This window comes from Oreochromis aureus, linkage group 22 (assembly GCF_013358895.1).
Source record: "Oreochromis aureus strain Israel breed Guangdong linkage group 22, ZZ_aureus, whole genome shotgun sequence".
Lineage (NCBI taxonomy): Eukaryota > Metazoa > Chordata > Actinopteri > Cichliformes > Cichlidae > Oreochromis > Oreochromis aureus.
The window spans coordinates 31,054,896-31,073,467 of NC_052962.1; the positions used below are offsets into that span (position 1 = coordinate 31,054,896).

The 18,572-nt window shown below is 40.8% G+C and overlaps 1 protein-coding gene across 3 annotated transcripts in view; it reads right to left on the minus strand.

The window, feature by feature from the left end:
• Window positions 1–18,572, minus strand: part of pvrl2l (PVR cell adhesion molecule related 2 like) — a 317,496-nt gene that overhangs the window by 192,109 nt on the left and 106,815 nt on the right. For all 3 annotated transcript variants that reach the window (XM_039605480.1, XM_039605479.1, XM_039605478.1), the window contains exon 2: window positions 3,495–3,607. In XM_039605480.1, coding sequence (XP_039461414.1) covers window positions 3,495–3,607 — 113 coding nt within the window. The remainder of the gene's footprint in view (window positions 1–3,494; window positions 3,608–18,572) is intronic.

An 18,572-nucleotide genomic window follows, 5' to 3' on the forward strand; every position in this document is an offset into this window, starting at 1 on the left:
ATGAGCTAAAATTACGACAGAAAAAAAGCAAAGAGCTAACACCGCCCAGCAATCGTAACTTACTTATCGCTGATTAGTTAAATTCCCACATCACGCTTTTGATTGCTGCTGACAAACTGCAGGAGTTTGTTGCAGGGAAGTAACTGCATAATAGAAAGAGACAGCATTGTTCGGGCTGAGATTGTTGGTAATTTATTTACAATTTCATGCTGAGTAGACACAGTGGTCGAGGATGTGTTCAAAGATAGACTGCTAGCGGGGAAAACAGACACTGTTAACTTTCCATCAGCTCCAAAGTATCATCTGAATCTTTTTCAGCTCACAAGTATATCAGTAACCTTGCCTGTTTTCTGTGGAGTGGCAAACTGGCGATGAACATATGACGGCTTAGTGTTTGTTGGAACTTGAATAGCTGCTTCCATCTTTCTGAGATGGATGCAAACTGCCAAAATCTCATTTCAAATTTTACATTTATAGTTTAAATTTAAATTCTAATTAGAAAACAACTTACACATGTGGTACATTAAGTGTTTCTACATGATGATCATTTCATTTTTGAAAGGCTGAAAGTAACAGTGCTCTTCATTGCCAACTGCATCCACAGAGGCTGGCTTTTTGTGTGCATCTATGTATGCATTTATTTTTATCAGTAACAGTGTCTATAAATGTTGTTACATTTAAGTGAAATCTAACCCACACAGCTCATTTGCAGACCTTGTCCCCAGTTCGGTTTAAACTAACGGCACAAAACAAACTGTAAAGTAGAACCAGTAATAGAAACAACAATGACTAAAAGAAAATAGATTTAAAAAAAAACCAGTGTGTGTCTGTGTGTGTCAGATCAGGAACTTGGTAACATTTGAATTTCTCTCTTAAGCTCCAACCTTTCATTCTCGACACAACAACAACTATTTTTGTGTTTACAAATAAGAGCAACGCAGTGACTGCCTTTAACAAGAGAGTTTCTAAAAATGTGCACCGTTTTCTTATTTCAAGTACAGAAAATCCCAGTCTGTGCTCTGCAATGCTATGCCAAACATTTTTGTAAGATTAATTTTTAGGGAATTTTGTGCCTTTATCGGAGGGATAAGGAGTCAGACAAGATGATGGGGAGAAAGAGAGGTGGGGATGTAATCTAGAAAGCACTATGCTTTTAATAAATAGGCTAGACCAACATGTGTCAGCCATCGATGAGGTCTGAATTGACTGCCTAGTGGACGCTGTGAGGTCTTTCCCCTTTCTGGCAACCATAATCTCACAGGCCTTCATGCGGGAGCCAAACATCAGCTCCCTCATCAAGAAAGCACAGCAGAGGAAGTACTTCCTGCAGCAGAAACTCAACCAGCTGAGTTCATTGATGGTGTACTTCTGCTCCTCCATCACCATCTGGTACGCTGCTGCCACTGCCAAGGACAAAGGCTGACTGCAGCGTGTCATCAGTTTTGTTGAGAAGGTGATTGGCTGCAATCTGCCTTCTCTACAAAACCTGTATGCCTGCAGGACACCGAGGCGAGCAAGAAAGATTGTTGCTGACCCCTCCCACCCCACATATAAACTTTTGGAGTCACTCCCCTCTGGCAGGAGGCTGAGGTCCATTATTGTGGTCCATTAGGAATATATACCTCATAGCACAAGAATGGTTTCTTCATATCTGCAGCTGGAAAACTTGACAAAGCTTTGATCCCCTCCTCTCTGTCGCTTTAATGATTTATATTTGTTCAATTAGCAAACCATTACTCAGGCAGCTAAAACATGCAGATGTTTTACATGTTTAGCTTTCAGCGGTTTGTGCAGCTCATTGTTACAACACTGATCCTAGTTTGTTTGCTAGTACCACAACAGAACAACGCGAGCTTTCGTGGATGTATAAGCAGGAGGCTCACTGTACATCTTTATTCCTGCACTTGTTTTTATTTCTCCACGTCAGCCAAGCATAAAATCATATGGAGATGGATGGAAGCATAATCAATTTATCCTTCTTTACAACATGCACGCAGCTATAAATAATAAGACAGCTTAGGATGTACAGTGGGATCCAAGACATTCTTCTATTTTGCATTAGTTCCCAATTTATCTCAAGAATATTCATGCTGAATGATAACACCAGCTTTGAGTGAATCTCTACAAAATTTACATAAATTTTAGATTATATCAGTATTTGCTTTGCCCCCCTTTTGACGGCAGTTCTCGAGCCGCATCGGCTCCACAGTTTTATGCAAAATCTGATAACCGACATTATCTCAGCATGATCTGACGTTCTTTCGATGGTTCTCATGGTGTCAGGAATGTTTGGCTCTCTCAGTCTTCAAATGAGATTAAAAGGATTCAGTGGAGTTGAAGACTCCTTGGTCTTTGGTCTTAAGCGCTTGCAAACCTTTGATGTGTGTTTGGGTCATTATTCCGCTGCAGTGTGAATCCATTTCCAAGATGTGAGGATGGAGTATCGAGAAGTGCTACTTCTTCTCGGTAAGAGCGCTTTGTAACCGGAGCAAGTGCCCGATCACAGCACTTCACGGCAAATCACCAGTAACACCAGGTGGGAGCTTGGTCTCCTCATCCAAGAGATCCAGCTGCTTGACAGCACGGATATCATTAATCAACATGAAACCTAACTTTTAAATCACAGCGTGTCGCATTTAGGGACATTTTGTGTGTCAGGGCATTTCCAGCTTTTCACATCTCGTTTCATGTCACGCTGTCAACATCACAAAAATGTCCGGTTCCCTTACCGCCACTGAGTCTCTAAATGATGCCTAAATTATACTGTGGCATTGTACGCAGTAAGGCACTGGTTTTCAGTCACAAGGTAGCAGCAGTGGGATTCCCAACCCACATCCACCTGTATAATGTCTTTTCAGCCCTTTATTCCCACCACCTTGTTGCACTCACACTGCACTATCGCTCTTTTTTCCTCTTCGCCTCCTTACAACCCTCTCTTGCCGCCATAAATCTAAGACTTGGATATGTCAGTACAAATGTTTTTCTTTCTCATCATCCTCTTTGAAATGCTGTTATGGCTTTGGCCTTGTTTCCTCTCCTGAGATGTGGTTTAGATATTGCCTCTCATCCCTCTGAGACCACTGCTAGACAGCCTTAAGCTCAAGAAGCCCCTTCCTCTTTAAAAGGTTGTTTAGAATAACAATTTGACATCAGATGCCATGCGGCAATTACCCTTAGTTATGTTCTCCTAGAAACTATTTCCTCCTTTTATCGTCTTTCTTGTTTTGCCACTGGAGTCTTCCTACCGGAGACAGTCTAGATAACCTTTGTATCTATTTATGTTTAAACTGTTCAATTGCTTGGAAACTTTTACCACGAGTTTCCTTATTGGCATGTCTTTATTTTACCGGTCGAATGAACAGATCATGGGGGAGAGACTGGCCATTTGACCCCTAAATGAGCGTGTCCATTAGGCTACAGCGCACGCCTTACTTTTAAGCTCTGAATCTCAGCACTTCTGGACTTATTAACAATGTTGTCTTTCATCTGCTAACCTGTGTGAGCTTGGTCAGACCGCCTCCATCGTTAAATTGGCAGCTGAGCTCAACAGACTCTGTGGGATACGCCTCCAGCTCCTCCGCAACCTGCACTTTTGGAGCCCCAATTTCTGAAAGCAGAAGAAAGAGAAAAAAGACGAGAGGTTATGCAATCATTCACAAAACAAACCTGATTTGGATATTTCTTTGTAATAAAATTAAACGAGGAAGCTGAACAAACAGGGACTAAGAGAGGTAAGAATCAGAGAGGAAAGAATTTTCAGTTGGCTTTTAATTAAATGCACTTGCTGTGACTGATATTTTCCCCTCCCACGTTCTGTTTGCCATGATTGGGAAGGATCAACCTCCTTAATTCATTATAGATAATTTAGAGAACTATACTCAAAACAGAGCGAGAAAGAGGATTAAACGAACAGGAGACCATGAGAGAAAAGAGACAAGCTCATTAAAGAGAGAGAAATAAAAATTCAGAATCATTAGTCTTTGGTAAAAAGGCCTCAGGCAGAGGCTTCCTTCACCTGGGTCCTCCTCATTACAGTAAAGCTTGTCTACCAGGAGACATCGCTAGGGGGCGAGCCTCTAGGAACAACACCGCGGTTGGTTACTTTGCCTTTCATCTGTTTGCAATTCAAAGGAAGGCACCTGTAACTTTTCCTTTCAAGCTGAAGTGAAAAGTGTTGAGAGAGCAGAGAAGGTCAACAAGGCCAGCACAGGTTCAATGAAAACAAGCCGGGAGAGCCGCCCTCTCCGACCAAACTTAAACAGAGATCAAACACATATGCTAACAGCCAAGCGATGCCTCGACACTGTGTGCCACCTGTTGACCCGCAGGCTGTGTCAGAACACAGAGTTTAAACTGGACAAGTGGAATTAGTTTTTTAACATTCATCCCTCATTCTGCGACTGACTGACTCAGCTCTATGCAGCAGCCAGACCTCCTTCGAACCTATACTTTCTCCCTTTTTATCAATTTGTAACAAAGTGTCACTGTGCTGCTGTGATTCCCTATTTTCTTGCAAACAAGAATTGGTGTTCCTACCCATGTATCAGGTTTCTTTGTTCAAATACTCTCCACAGGAGAGCTGGACTTCCACTGAATTTCAGATTGATCTGCCAAACAGAACTGATGTTGCAGAAAATGCATTTCAGGCTTGCAACAGAAGTGCAGGAAACCCTGAGCTAGACACATTCTGCAAAACAGCAGGTTTAAAAAAGTGCTCCTCAGAACATTGCTTTAAACTGCATGTAGGCTCTTTGTTGTGTTGTTTTCCTCCTAGTGAGAAAATATTCACTCGCTGTATAAATTTATTAAAATTGAAGGACTTTAATGAACTTGTAATTCTTGTAGCCAACAGAGGGAGAAAGACAGAAAATGGCTCAACCAGAATAAGAAAGAAAAATGAAAAGACAAAGGATCAGAGAACTTGTAATCCTTTCTTAATACAATCTGGTCCAAATCCAGCAGCTCAAAGTGTTTGGCAACATCCATAAACAATCATATGAGACTGGAAGTGACATTTTAAGCGTGTCCAAATGTTAATGCTTTGCAGTCAAAATGTTGTTTTTCACATTGAGCCATCAAACACTCATTTGGAGTAACTTAATGAAGCTTTTCTTTTCTTTTTCTTTTTTTTTACTTGACCTGCTGCTTTAACTGTTCTCTGCCTTTCACTCATTCAAGCTCCAGACCCCCTGCTGACCCGGGATCAAATCCTACCAAGGCCTTTTCTTGTCTACCTCCCCTTAGTCTCTGCCCTCTCGCCAGCTTCTGTGCCTGTAAAGATAAAATTCTTGTGGGGAGCCGGCCTCTTACTCTCGCCACAAGAAAAAGGGGATAAGCACTCACTAACCGCTAGCTATAACTGCTAGCTAGCCCCGGGTGGCTCCAGTGAAAAAAGCCTCTTAGTGTGTGAGGGATTGATTAGGACAATATGTTACATTCTGCACCACGGAGGTGAATGGGCTGGCCGGGATTTAGCCCGAAAATCAGCTGTAAAACGCAGTCACACTAACAAAAGAAGTGTGAAGGTTGTGTGTGCTGCAGGGGGTCTTGGGTTGTTTCGGATTTACAGCATGCGCGCATCCGCATGTCCAACCATGTGTGCGGGAGTGAATTTTGTGTGTGAAGTCATATGCATGCTTTACGGCGCAGGACTGACGTGCATGTGTGATCGCTGTACGTCAGAGTGTGCGCATAAATCACAGCAGCTCACTGTAATATGAGTGCAGATAAGACTGACTGAGTCACTGAAGCACACTTTTTACCCCGAGGGAGACAACGGGCTGTCAAACCATTTATCCTTTCCTACTGTGGGTCCCACACACACACACACACACACACACACACACACACACACACACACACACACATATAGACATGCAAATAAAATAAATTAAGTTTTTACACGACCCGACAACAACGAAAACAGCAGAGTTTGAATCTGTTTTCCCCATTTGCTTCTCTTTCGACGACATTTTTGTTCACATTTCCTTTTTTCTTTTCTCATAAACAAACACTCGGATTAATTTCACCTAATTAAACACATCAACACACAACTCCCACTATTCATAAAGAAACCAAAATGCAGAAATACACAGACACACCAGATGGTCTCACCAAAGCCATGAACCACATAAATGTTTGGGTTATTCATAGTGGTCAATGAAATCTCTTCTGTGACGCACGGGGGAAAATATAATAAACAGAAACAGGGAGAAAAGAGAGGAAGAGGGGATGATGGCGAAGGAAAATGAGGTGTATTGAGGTTAAAAGAGCTAAACAGTGAAAGAAAAAGATGTCAGGAAGAATATGAAAGGAGCTTTGAGAAGGATGGTGGAAACATTTATTTAGGGGAATAAATATTACAGAATAAACGAGGAAAAGCGACTCATAAAAGTGACTAAAGGAATGTCTGAAGCTGAGAGAGGTGGAGGAATAGACTGGAGGAGGAAATAAAGAAACCGGAGAGAGGGGAAGTTTTAAAAATGGTCAAAAAGCGATATGAGGAGAAAAAGCAAAATCTTTGAAAAGTAAAATAAGGGAGCAGAGAGCATGAGATGACACCACAGATGATTCATTTCCTCAGAGTCAGACTCCAAAAATCCCCATGGAGACCGAGCCTACTGGCTCACTGAGATGAGACGAGTGAGAGGGTGAGAAAGTTTTCATTCTGACCGTACATACAGACCAGCGTGATCTCAGCTGCAGCAAAGTTGCAGCTTGTTTTGAGGTTAACCATCCAAAGCTGATACTTGTTTGCTGGTACACAGTCACATGCAGAGTTTGGCAGAGTGTGCAAATATAATACATCGTGTGGAAAACATCACTTAAGCTACAGAAAACTTGCATGAAATAAAAATGAAAGCTCACAAAAATTGTTGTCAAACATGAAATCAGTCTGAAAAGATTAAAAAAGTGGGTAAATTATGTTAAGAAAACAGTAAATACTGTTTTATCAGCATGAATTTGGTATCTGTAGTGATAGCAAAAGGAACCGAGACGTGACTATCAAACACTCGGTGAGAGAGAAAGGTAAAATATAGTTTCCACAGCAGCTTCCTGGTTCATGGTAAGCAGTAAGGCAGACAACACTGTGATATGTACTGCGAGTGCAGAGAGGTGGAGGTGTGCTCTGGAGTGAAGAGGAATAAAAGTCAGCAGAAGCAAGACAGAATAGGTGAGATGGGTAACAGCGAGGCTACAAGCAGCAGAGGTAGTGACGGTAGATGAGTTTAAAGACCTGTGGTCAACCATCATAAGCAACAGACGGCACACAGGAGAGGATGGCAGAGGCAGGGGGGAGTGGGTGGAGATTAGTGTCAGGGGTGGGACAGTAGCAAGGATAGCATAACGAGAGGAAGGGAAGGTTTCCAAGATGACACCTGCTATGATGTGTGGCTTGGAAACACTGGCACTAAAAAAGAGAGGAGGTGGAGCTGGAGGTGGCCCAGTTGAAGATGTTAAGCTATTTGTGAGTCTGTATGTTTGAGCATGTTTGCATGAGCTGCTTGGAGACAAAGTTAGAGAGGCGAGGCGGAGATGGCTTCGACATGTGCAGAGAAGTGTCTAACAAGTCTCAGCGGATACACTGGACAAAGAATGCTGAATATGCAGCTGCAAGACAGAAGGAAAAGAGGAAGACCTCAGAGGAGGTTTATGGAAACAGCGAAGGAATACATGCAGAAAGCTGGGGTGATAAAGGTGGAGGCAGATGATCTGATGTTTTGACTCCTAAAGGGAGAAACCCAAATGAAAAAGAAGAAGAAAAAGTAATAAAAAGGTGTAATTGCATACTTCGATAATGGATGAAGCTTTAGGCTTTAACTCTCCAAAACAGAAGAAAAAAAGTCAAAATTCTGCTTGAGTTGTTTTCTGTTATTTGCTTTTAGTAGTTCTGGTGCATGGAGACATTGCAATCAGTAACTGCCTTTATTGAATAGTTGTAATTAACATGTTGAATGCAAGTACTGCAGATGGGAAATGTGGGGAATGAGAGCAGGGGAGTGCCATGCAGCAAATGTCAGGCCCATCGGGACATGAAGTAGGTTCTCAGCTGCCGGGGGCGTTTTGGGCCATGCCACACTCGCCCCAACTTCTAGGCCACTGCATCTCCGACAGTCTTTAAATCTTTAAAGATGCAGATGGGTGAGGTTCAAAAGAGCTCAGTAAAAGCCAAGAGAGAGAAGTTTTGATTTTTTTAAGAAAATCAAATAGAATTTTTATTAAATTACAGCAATCTGAAAAAATCTGGAGTCTGTTCTTCTATCGCCTAAACCTGGGGAAAGCTCTCGATGAACAGTCCAAGTATGTATGTATTTTGTTTTTCTTCAGCTTTATTGAAACACAAGCTTTGAAATCAAGTGTCATCATTGCTTATGCCTAATTTTATTGTTTTCTGGAAGCATAACGTACAAATGTTTCTCCCGCTATCAAGGAAATTGGTGTCAGTGCACCACAATAATTCTTATCTTTTTAATCCTCTCCAGCTTGCAACCCCAGTGATCCCACAGTTTGCAGCTTATTCCTACTGGAAGTCAGTGTGGATTGGAACAGCTAAACACAAACGGAAAGTCAAAAAGGGAAGGTGTTTAGGTGAACAGCCACATTCTGCTTCTCTCTCGAAGCACCAGGGAGATGAATCACAGTTAATTGACATTTAGAGGCTTGTGGCATTTGCCTGTTTATGTGGAGCTTCCCCATGTAGACAGGCATGCAGGAAGAACGTGAGGAATATGCTGATGGGGTGCTCAGTCATCCACATTAACATCCAAATCACATGCTTATAGAAGGCAATGAACCACAGCTGTTTTGTTTTGGGGTTTTTTGTCAGCCTGTCATGATGTCAGCTATGTCAGCTTTTATCTGGTTGATTGCCAGCAGCTGTCAGCTGATAAAAGTAAAAGAATGGATGCATTTGAAAAGCTCAGGCTGCTGCATGGAGAATGACTTTAAACATATCAGCGGTACATTATGAATCCATAGTTGTATTTTTTCCTATTTGAGAATCACAAATTGTTGGCAGCAGGGGATATATTTATGGTTGACCAAGGTAAGAATCAGTAGAGGTTATTTTCCTCCCAAGCTGTACCATTTGCTGTAATTTTGCAGAAAATCCAGATTACTACTTTTACCAAGCAAAAACCTTGAGGGACGAAAAATGAAGCAAATGCCAAAAAGTGCATTTTCATTCATGGCTGCTTCTAAAGGAGGTAAATCCTTATAGAATCAGCTTTACAGACGAAATAATCACGTTGACATCTTTGTATGAAAGGACAGCTTTGGTCCCAGGAGCCAATTTAACCCTTTATACCAAGAAGGCTTTAAAATTATTTTTAGGTCACGGCTCTTTAGACTGAGAGGCTGATGCTGATTGAGGCAGATATAGCCTCTAGCTGTCTGTTAAGTTTCACCTAATTCGAGTCACTTTGCATTTTTAAAGGAATTATGTGTCTAATGTGGCTCACTGTGTGGTTAATAATAGTAGCAGCGAGTGCTTCAGTTTTGTGAGGGAAATCCTAGTATTTTATATGTTTCTTTATATGTTACTTAACAGGTGTCCATGTGTCGTATGTGGAATCAGTCTGTGGATGCAACCTGCAAACTAATCTTAGTATTAGCTGATAACAACACTTTACCCTCTCCTCCTGATACCAAGAAATGAACACGGTGGTGGCCAAAATGCTACAGTTGATATTTTAACTTTGAGTTTGAAAACCAGTGGGTGGTGTCATAGTGGCTACATCCATCTTTTATTTACAGCAGGGGTGTCCAACACCAGGTCGGTGTCCTGCAGGTTTTAGATGTGTCCTTGATCCAACACAGCTGATTCAAATGGCTAAATTACCTCCTCAACATGTCTTGAAGTTCTCCAGAGGCCTGGTAATGAACTAACCGTTTGATTCAGGTGTGCTGACCCAGGGTGAGATCTTAAACCTGCAGGACACCGGCCCTCGAGGCCTGGAGTTGCCCACCCCTGATTTTCAGTGTATGATTTACAAATGTTTTTTTTGTGTCCGACTCCTTATTTCTCACTGTTATATTATAATAGAACTGAATATTTTCACTTTCAGTTTTCTTATTAGTGTTTTATAGTCTGATTTTATTTTTTATGGCCTGTTTCTCTGCGACCAAATGACTGAGAAGAAAGGCCTCTATCCAAACTGAATAAAACTGACTAGAAGTACTTTTCACTTTTTCATAGACTCCATACTTCAAACTTTAGCTGAAGACTTCTTTCCCCCACTGAGTAGTTCAGAAACAAAAGTAGCACTTTACCGAACAAGGCACTAATTTATAGACTTCCATCCATAACAGGTCTGGAGTCTTGAAATAAGTATTCTTCTACATCGCTGATTCATATAATATAAAATTGCCTATTTCATTTCTGTTTTTTTTCTGTGCTCATTCACGAGCGAAACAACATCTGTCTTGGCAGAGCCCCCAGGTACGCGGTGTTAAATGTGCGATCACTTCGCTTAATCATATCTCTATCCTCCAGCTTTTGTCACTCGGGTAGAAATGTAGGTGGAGGTGCAACATACCTTCTTTGTCGAGAGACAGCTGTCGAAAGCGTTGAGTGATCAAGCATAAACTGAGCTGTAGGCCGCCAATATCGTCACAAATATACTGTAACTGTGCTGCTAACGAGAGATGGAAAATGAACGATTCACGCAATGAAGGTTTAATCACAGTTTCCTCACTCGGCATAGCTCATGGCATTATTGGAATTTTATATAAAGAGCTTCGGTTACAATGGAAAATACATTTTTAGACGAAGGAGGAGTAAGAGGAGAACGATGGAAAGGAAGGCAGCAGTGACAAGGTGAGCCAGTACACCTGTGTGAGACACCAAAGATGGACTTTAGACTAACAAAGGTGAGTTAAGTCATAATTATTAATGTAAGTGGTCGTGTAATTGGCTGCTAACAGGGTTGGGGTCTTGAAAGCATCACATTATTATTGCTTATATTTAGTCGCAGAGTCTGAAGTTAGAACAGGACAGCAGTGTGTGATATCAGTCATTTTGATCCACTGTATAGCACGTCAGCATCCATTAAAATCTCCTCATGACTTTCATAAATGAAAAAAATACAATTCATCAAAGGTCACGTGAATTAGAAGAGAAGAGGAAGGCGTTGGAGTTGAGTGACTGTCTCATCCACCACTAACTGGGGACTTGAATTACCGGTAATTGGTATTTGACAGCTCATAATCATAGCTATCTTTTCAGTAGCAGAGCACTGATCAACAACACGGCAGAGGGAAACGAAAAGGGAGATTACTTGTCACAAGGACAGCTTTAGTTTCACACAAACAGTTACTGTATCAGCTCACACTCGACAGCTTCTGCTACTTTTTAACAAATGTCACCTAAATACCAAAGCTGTATACATACTCATTCCTTCCATAGATGTTCGGTTTTCAATTTCGGAAATGTTGGTATTTGTTTTATAAAACGGTGAATTGATATGATCTATAGACGGTGGTTTTTCTGTCTGGCAGCATTTATTTTTGTACAATTCCTATGAATCTTACCCTTGACAATATTTAAAGTCCTCAAAGCGAAAGCTTGCCATCATTACTTCTCACTCACAGACGAATCAAAGTTGAGAAGAAGCCGATTCTTGCCGTTACCGACAAATCAGATATTTATCATTAACGCTGGAAAAACTGCTTATGTAACCACAACAAGCACAGAAAACAGTGAATAGAGACACACACCATCCACTACACCTCAGTTTATATCACTGTTGCCAACAAATGGTGTGACTAAAGAGCACAACATGTAGTGATTTTCATTCTGCATGAAACCAAATTTTCAAAGTATCCTCAACAGTTTAGGTGCTTTCATTTAAAACGGACAAAAATAGTCAACATGCAACTGTTAAAAAACAATAAATAAACAAATTCATCAAATGTGCTACAGAAAAGGGCAAAAAGTTTTGCAAGTTGTTATCTCTCTGCACATCACTGACCCCTAATTACCTCTAGCTTGCAGGGGAAGCGCCTAGTCTTTGGTTAATTAGATTTAGTTCTTGCAGCACATGTGATGAAAGTGCACAAGGTTGTTTACAGGAATTGAAATAGCAAATTAGCAATGCTTGTGACAGCTGGAATCACCCCGAACAATCTCTGTAAATGTGCAACTGTTGGTTTGATGATGAATGCTCTGTGTGATTAGTTCCCTGGCGTGATTTCAAACTCCTTTTTCTCAGACTGCATCTGCAGGTGGAAAGAAGTTTAGAAATGTAACGGTGAAATGATAACGGCCACCAGGCACACTCAGGCAAGCGATAATTCAGGTCTCTGAATAGCATCCATGAATACAACTGTGACAACTCAATTGTCTTAACAGTAAGCAGTTTATTGAAATGGGGGAATAATATTGCTTCAAGTCACTTTTATGTCAAAATAGAAAATCAAGTTGCGGAGCATCGCTACAAAGCGAAACGTGATTGGTTCTCGGTGAAGGAGAGGTCATTTTATGTGAGACAAATAAAGGATTTACAAGAATCTGTGAAGTTACCAGTAAAAATGTTCCAATTTCGAATAATAATCCTTAATTTTCAATAGGTTAAAGAACTAGAATTTCAATTATTTTTGTCATTAATTGTCAGGCATGCGAGGTGATAGACTGAGTCACAAAGGCAGAAAAAAATACTTTCAGTTTAACATTAATGGGTAGCTGACAGCTGAAATAATTGGCATGTTTATACTGTGGGTGGCTTTTCAGTGTTACCATGCTGTCAACTGACAACCTATTAACTCCAGTTATAGCGATTTTTTTTTCTTTTCTTTTTTTTTTTTTAACTGGAACTGAAGGGCTGCATAATCCTCTGTGGGCTGAGAAAATGATATGGCCTATGGGCTTATGAAACACTTTCAAAATCCTCTGGCATTTATTTCCAAAAACGCCCAGTGGACAATCTTCTAAGGACTGTACTGGTTTTCATTTCTGAAAGTTGGTATTTTACAAATGCACCATATTCATTCACCTGTATCTTTAAAGCATTAAAACAGTTTTACAGCTGTGGTGTCTCTGTGCGTGTCTCACGATGAGAACTGACTCACCAGTAATTGGTATTTGATACTAAATGAGTGCTGCATATAGTCATCTTTAATCAGGTTTGAAGGCCTTTTGATGATAAATGTAGCAGGGATTTTCCATTCTCTCTGACACCCTTGCACTGTCGAGAGCTTGATAAGGTTCATGATACTCCACACAAAAGCCATTGTTACAATAATGAATAGGTGGCAGATATGCAATTTAGTTACACAGTATAATTTGTAGGGCACCTTAGTGTAGATAGCTTATCTCCCAACTGCTCAGGTATTTCATGCATGCAAATCTACAACAGAAAAAGGTAAAACAGAGACATGACATTACAAATGAGGAGTCCCTGTTATTTGCATGCGCAGAATGTTTGAAGGTGGCAAAACGATGGATCTCTACACAAGAGTACTCGAGAGGCAACCGGAGGTTGCATTGCTGTTTCCTTGCTGTTATTTCCCAAAATGCAGCCTTGTCCCTATTGTTATACAGAGGGAAAAAATCTGTATGGTTCGTTTACAGTTTCCAAAGGTTGATTCTGTTCATCTGGACGTAGCGTTTTCAGAGGGAGAAACGTTTTGTCTCTCATCCAAGTGACTTCTTCAGTCTCAGCTGACTGCAGGTTTCCCCAAACCTTATAAACAGTACATTTGCATAATGACTGAAACCAGCCCACTGAAGGAACAATGGGCTGTGAGGTCAGTTCCTTGATCATAATTATGCAATTCCCATGACCACTGATCAACAATCACTGACCAAAACCCACTGACATTCGTTTTAAATTTTGATGGAACAGTGGAAGTATAAAGTCTTCGTAAGTGGATATCAGGCCCTTCTAGAGCACAATTTAGTATTTTGTCTAGACAAGACTAGAAAATGTGATGTCCACATATGTGGACGCCAGGTCCTAGGAGGATATATATGCCCCTGTTAGGTGTGACATCAAAAGGGATGTCACACCTAACCAGGCACGGACAATTTCATCCCACTCTGAGTGTTTTAGTCCTAAAGCTGACAACATAGCAGTCGGTTTCTGACTGAAAATATGTTGGTTTAAGCCCAGGGGCTGTTTTCACAAAGGAGCATTCCCAAGTTAACTGTATATCTTTGATGAGCAAAACCCGGAACACCCTTCAAAGCCAGAACATAGTCTGAAGTAAAAAAGAAGAGCTGTTCTGGGTGTTACATGGTGTCCAGATAACTCCCTAATCCTGGCTTGTGAGAAAGGCCCCAGGAAAGGCTGAAAATGTCTGGGTAAAGTGAACGAGAGTGGTTCTTTCTTCCTCAACAAATACTGGGGAAAGCACCCTTGAGCAAGGTATTTAACCCTTAAAGCTGTTCGGGGTTTTGTACTGACTTTGTGAACGCAGAAGCAGGTGATGCTAAAAGAAAGCAGCCAAGTTCACACAGTTGTATTAAACTTTCTTAATGATCTGCTGGGAATAATGTTGATGAACTCTTGAAAGGGTTTACTTCCTCCACCGAGTAAAAGCCCCTCCTAAGTTGACTTTTGTTTTACTTTTATTTATTTATTTTTTTTACACACTCCTCTTACTTTCCTCTAGCAACTTGTTTTTTTTATTGCCTGGTTTCTACAGCTCCAGCTGTTCCAGCATCCTTATCCCATCTACCTCAGCAAAGCTAATAACAGCTAAAGAAAAGCACTGCCCTCTTTCTTTTTTAGTTATAAAAATCAACCTTTCATTTTCCTTTTAAATGTCTTGCCCAGTAGCAGGAAAAATATTGCATATTAACCAATCCGAATGGAGATGGTGTGATACTGTGATTACATTGTGCAATAATCACAGATGTGAATAAGGATAAGCAAAGCAAAAAATGTTGCCTATTGCCCATTTAAAGTTCAGCTCTTGATGTTTGCATAGGTTCTCCCAGGTGTTGTTCCAGCATAATGCACCGAGAGACAAGCCGAGTGTGTAATCTAGCGAACAAAGCCTCTTCACTGCAGGTTATGTTTACGCATTAAAAAAAGAACACCAACAGCAATGCCGAGGTAAAGAACAGAAGGTTCAATATTTTAGGTCTCTGTTTTCAAAAGCCCACCTTTGCTGCTCCAGCCCTGAGGTCCTCCTCTACAACATAAACAAAGCCGTGTACATTTGAAAAGCAATGACAGGACAGGAGAGCAACATATTCAGGAGAAAACAAATGTAGCAACTGCACAGAGAATTCACTATATTCTGCTTTTTTTCTGTTTTGTTTTTGATTTTTGGGGAGGCCAAAAGGTTGGAGATGGGAGAAAGCCAAGCGTGATGCTGTCCATGCTGCACCAAATGATACACGTCTGTCATAATATCACAAAACAAAGAATCCAAAGCGCTGGTGTCAATAGCTTTTGTTCAATGCTCCTTTTTAAAGAGCAGTGCATTTCTTTTCATGGCCCTGCCTTGTTGATCAAGGCTCCGTGGCTCTCCTCACAGTTCCATTGAAGAGTTTGCCTCCTCTATCTGATACGTTTCCACTGCTCAACACACTTGCAATCTGCTTGCGAAGATCAAAGGCCAGCGAGGAATTCATCAAAAGGAATTATTCAAAAAAGAAAGAGGAGAAGAGGATCAAGATATAAGAGATGTAGCTGTGAACAAATTAGATGGTTATCCAATATTGGAAGAAAGGACAAGCAAAAGGCAAAAGAACACAATAAGGCTAATATTAGGAAATACTATGAAAGTCCTGAGCAGAACTTGGCAACACTTGGTATCTTAAATCATTTTTTAGGATTTATTGCAGCAGTCCCCAACCCCTGGGCCACGGACCGGTCCGTCAGTCGTTTGGTACCAGGCTGCGAGAGTTGAGGCTTGGGTGTGAAATTTATGGTTTTCAGGGTTTTTGTCAGTTTTTATCTTTATTTTGTTATCAGTTTTATCATTAACTGTGTTTACCTGTGGCTTTTCCTGTGTGTTATGAATAAATCTTTTCTTTTTTTTTGATAGCAGTACTGGTTTTATTTTGTTGTATTTATCCGAGACACCTTAAAGGCCGGTCCGTGAAAATATTGTCGGACATAAACCGCTCCGTGGCACAAAAAAGGTTGGGGACGGCTGATTTAATGGATCGGGGAAAGGACTACCAAACAGAACAAAAAAAACAACAAACAACTGGAATAAAACTTCTCACAGAAGCCCTGTGATAGGCTGCTGACCTGCCATAGGGCAGCGCGTTCTCTTGTGGTTTTTTTTGTTGTGCAGTTTAATGCAGGTTGATTAAAATAACACCTGTCCTCTTAAATCTGGAGCAGACCGACAGTGGAAACCTCAATAAAATAAAGAGCCTTTGGTCAACAACCCTTGTTACAGTCAGACCCATTGTCCCTCGTCGCCTTCACCTCATCTAATTTTCATTTACTAATTTGGGTTTGATTGAAAAATCAAAATAACATTTCAAGGAAGCCCAGCGTTGAAAAGACAACCTCGAATAAATGAGATTTCTCGGTCTAATGAGTAATCTCGGTAAATAATTGTGTAATGAGGGAAATAACAGCAAAATCTAAAGTAGAGCAGCCGTTTTTACTGTCTTGGAGTAGCGACGTTAGAAATGTGGTTGGGAAATGAGTGAGAATTGATGAGATGGTGTAGAATTATAGGGGTTATCATAATCAAATATTAACATGTTTATTACAGGTGCAGTTATAACTACTTTAAAATGATAGAGTTAATATATATATATCATAACTCATAGGCTGAGTATATTGTTACAGTAAAATAGTAGCTGAGCAAAGGCCTGAATGTATTCAGCTTCTTGTGGTATTTGAGTTTGCTTAGTTACAGGTGACCGAAGGATGTCCAGTCCATGGTGACCTCAAAGGCCTTAGATCATCACCATATTCGGAAGAGTATGCCACAAGGAGGAACTTCTGTGTTTGCATTTAATTCTTAAAATACATGAATGTTCTGTACATGCAAATTATGTGCTTGTAAACGCAAGAAGGGGCGCACAATACCCTGATGTTATAAAAGCAATCTAGAGTGTATTTTGGGCAGAGATGTACAACTGTTTTGCAGTTTGCACCTCTCCACGCTGGTTTGAACGACCTTTTCTGGACTATCATTGTTTTACTCTCATCCTCAATTTCGAACCCGTAACAATGGGTAAGTTTTTTTTACAGATTAGTCGACTAACTCATTCAGTGTGAGTAAAGGGGCTGGCATGCAAGCCTGCTAATTTTAATTCTCGGTTTTTGACAGGCTGCTCCTGGCACAAGAATCCTCGCATTTATCCACCAGCAATCACTTGGACACATTTCCTGGTCCCCATTTTTGTTTAGCCCGCTATTGCCTAGCTCTCGCTGTGAGGATGCTGTCCAGGAACGCCAGTCTCGCCGCTATTATCCAGCACTACAATCAGGTGTGTTTAGCAGCCCTGTTAAAAGCCCATTAGCGACTGCTTACATGCAAGTGCCTCCACTCCTGCTGTATGACCGGCTTTTTAACTGTTGTCTGGCACAGTAGAAGGCTTCATTACACAAAAGGAACTGACTCATTGATGCGTGTGCCTGTGTGAGTGTGTGTGCATGACACCTGCCAGTCTCAATTTCACCCATATTCTCAAAGAGCCGTGACCCTGTCAGAAACAGTTTAATGTTACCTTGTTATCTCAATTGTGCATATTTCAGGGGGCATAATTAAAAGCCTCCTCGATACCATGAGAGTCCATGTGTCAATCTGGCCTGTGTCTAAAACTAAGTGACTTTAAAGTCATTTATCTCAGCCTTTTCAGCTTGAAAACAGACAGAAATAATCCATGTGACTTCCTACTGGAGCCATAAATATGCATCACGGTTCGCAGCAGAGCAAGTTTAATTATCAATTATATTATTATTATAGAAGGAAGCCAGGAAATTGCAACCATCTTACATTTTACAAGGAAAAAAAACATACGATGCAGTCTTAGTGATCACGTTTCACTGCTTACATCCGTTTTTAATTGCTAATTTTTCTAAAAATCAGCTCGTGACTCATCACTCCTGGGTTGGCTGAGGCTGTGAATCACTGAGATAGACGGGTGGATTCCAACAATGAGGGTGGATTTGGCTCATTTCATTTCAAAGCGACACAAGTCCATTTTAACAAGCACTCTTCAGTAAAACACTAAGAAGAGAGCATTGTGGCCAGTGAAGCACTGAGCCCTAATTACTGATATTTTCTGCCAGAATGAGAAGCAAGTGGCAAATAACCAGATTACAAAGCCGAACACAAATTAATAAGGGAGGATCAGGGGACCAATACCAACATTAACACTTTTGTTTCCGACAGCGGCAGATCTGCTGCGCGAGGGGAAATCAGCCCGAGAATCCCATGACCTTCTCATGTAAAGTATATCATTACAAATCATGGTTGTAACACAGAGACGATCGAGTATTTCATCCAGAACATTAACATTTTTATTCTATTTGGGTTTGCAAACTATAATAAACACAATAAACATCACTGGTGATTCTGGGTAAACAGGGCTACAAATTAAAAGCACTTTTAATCAAAATTCACTTTTCTATGAGCAACACATTAAA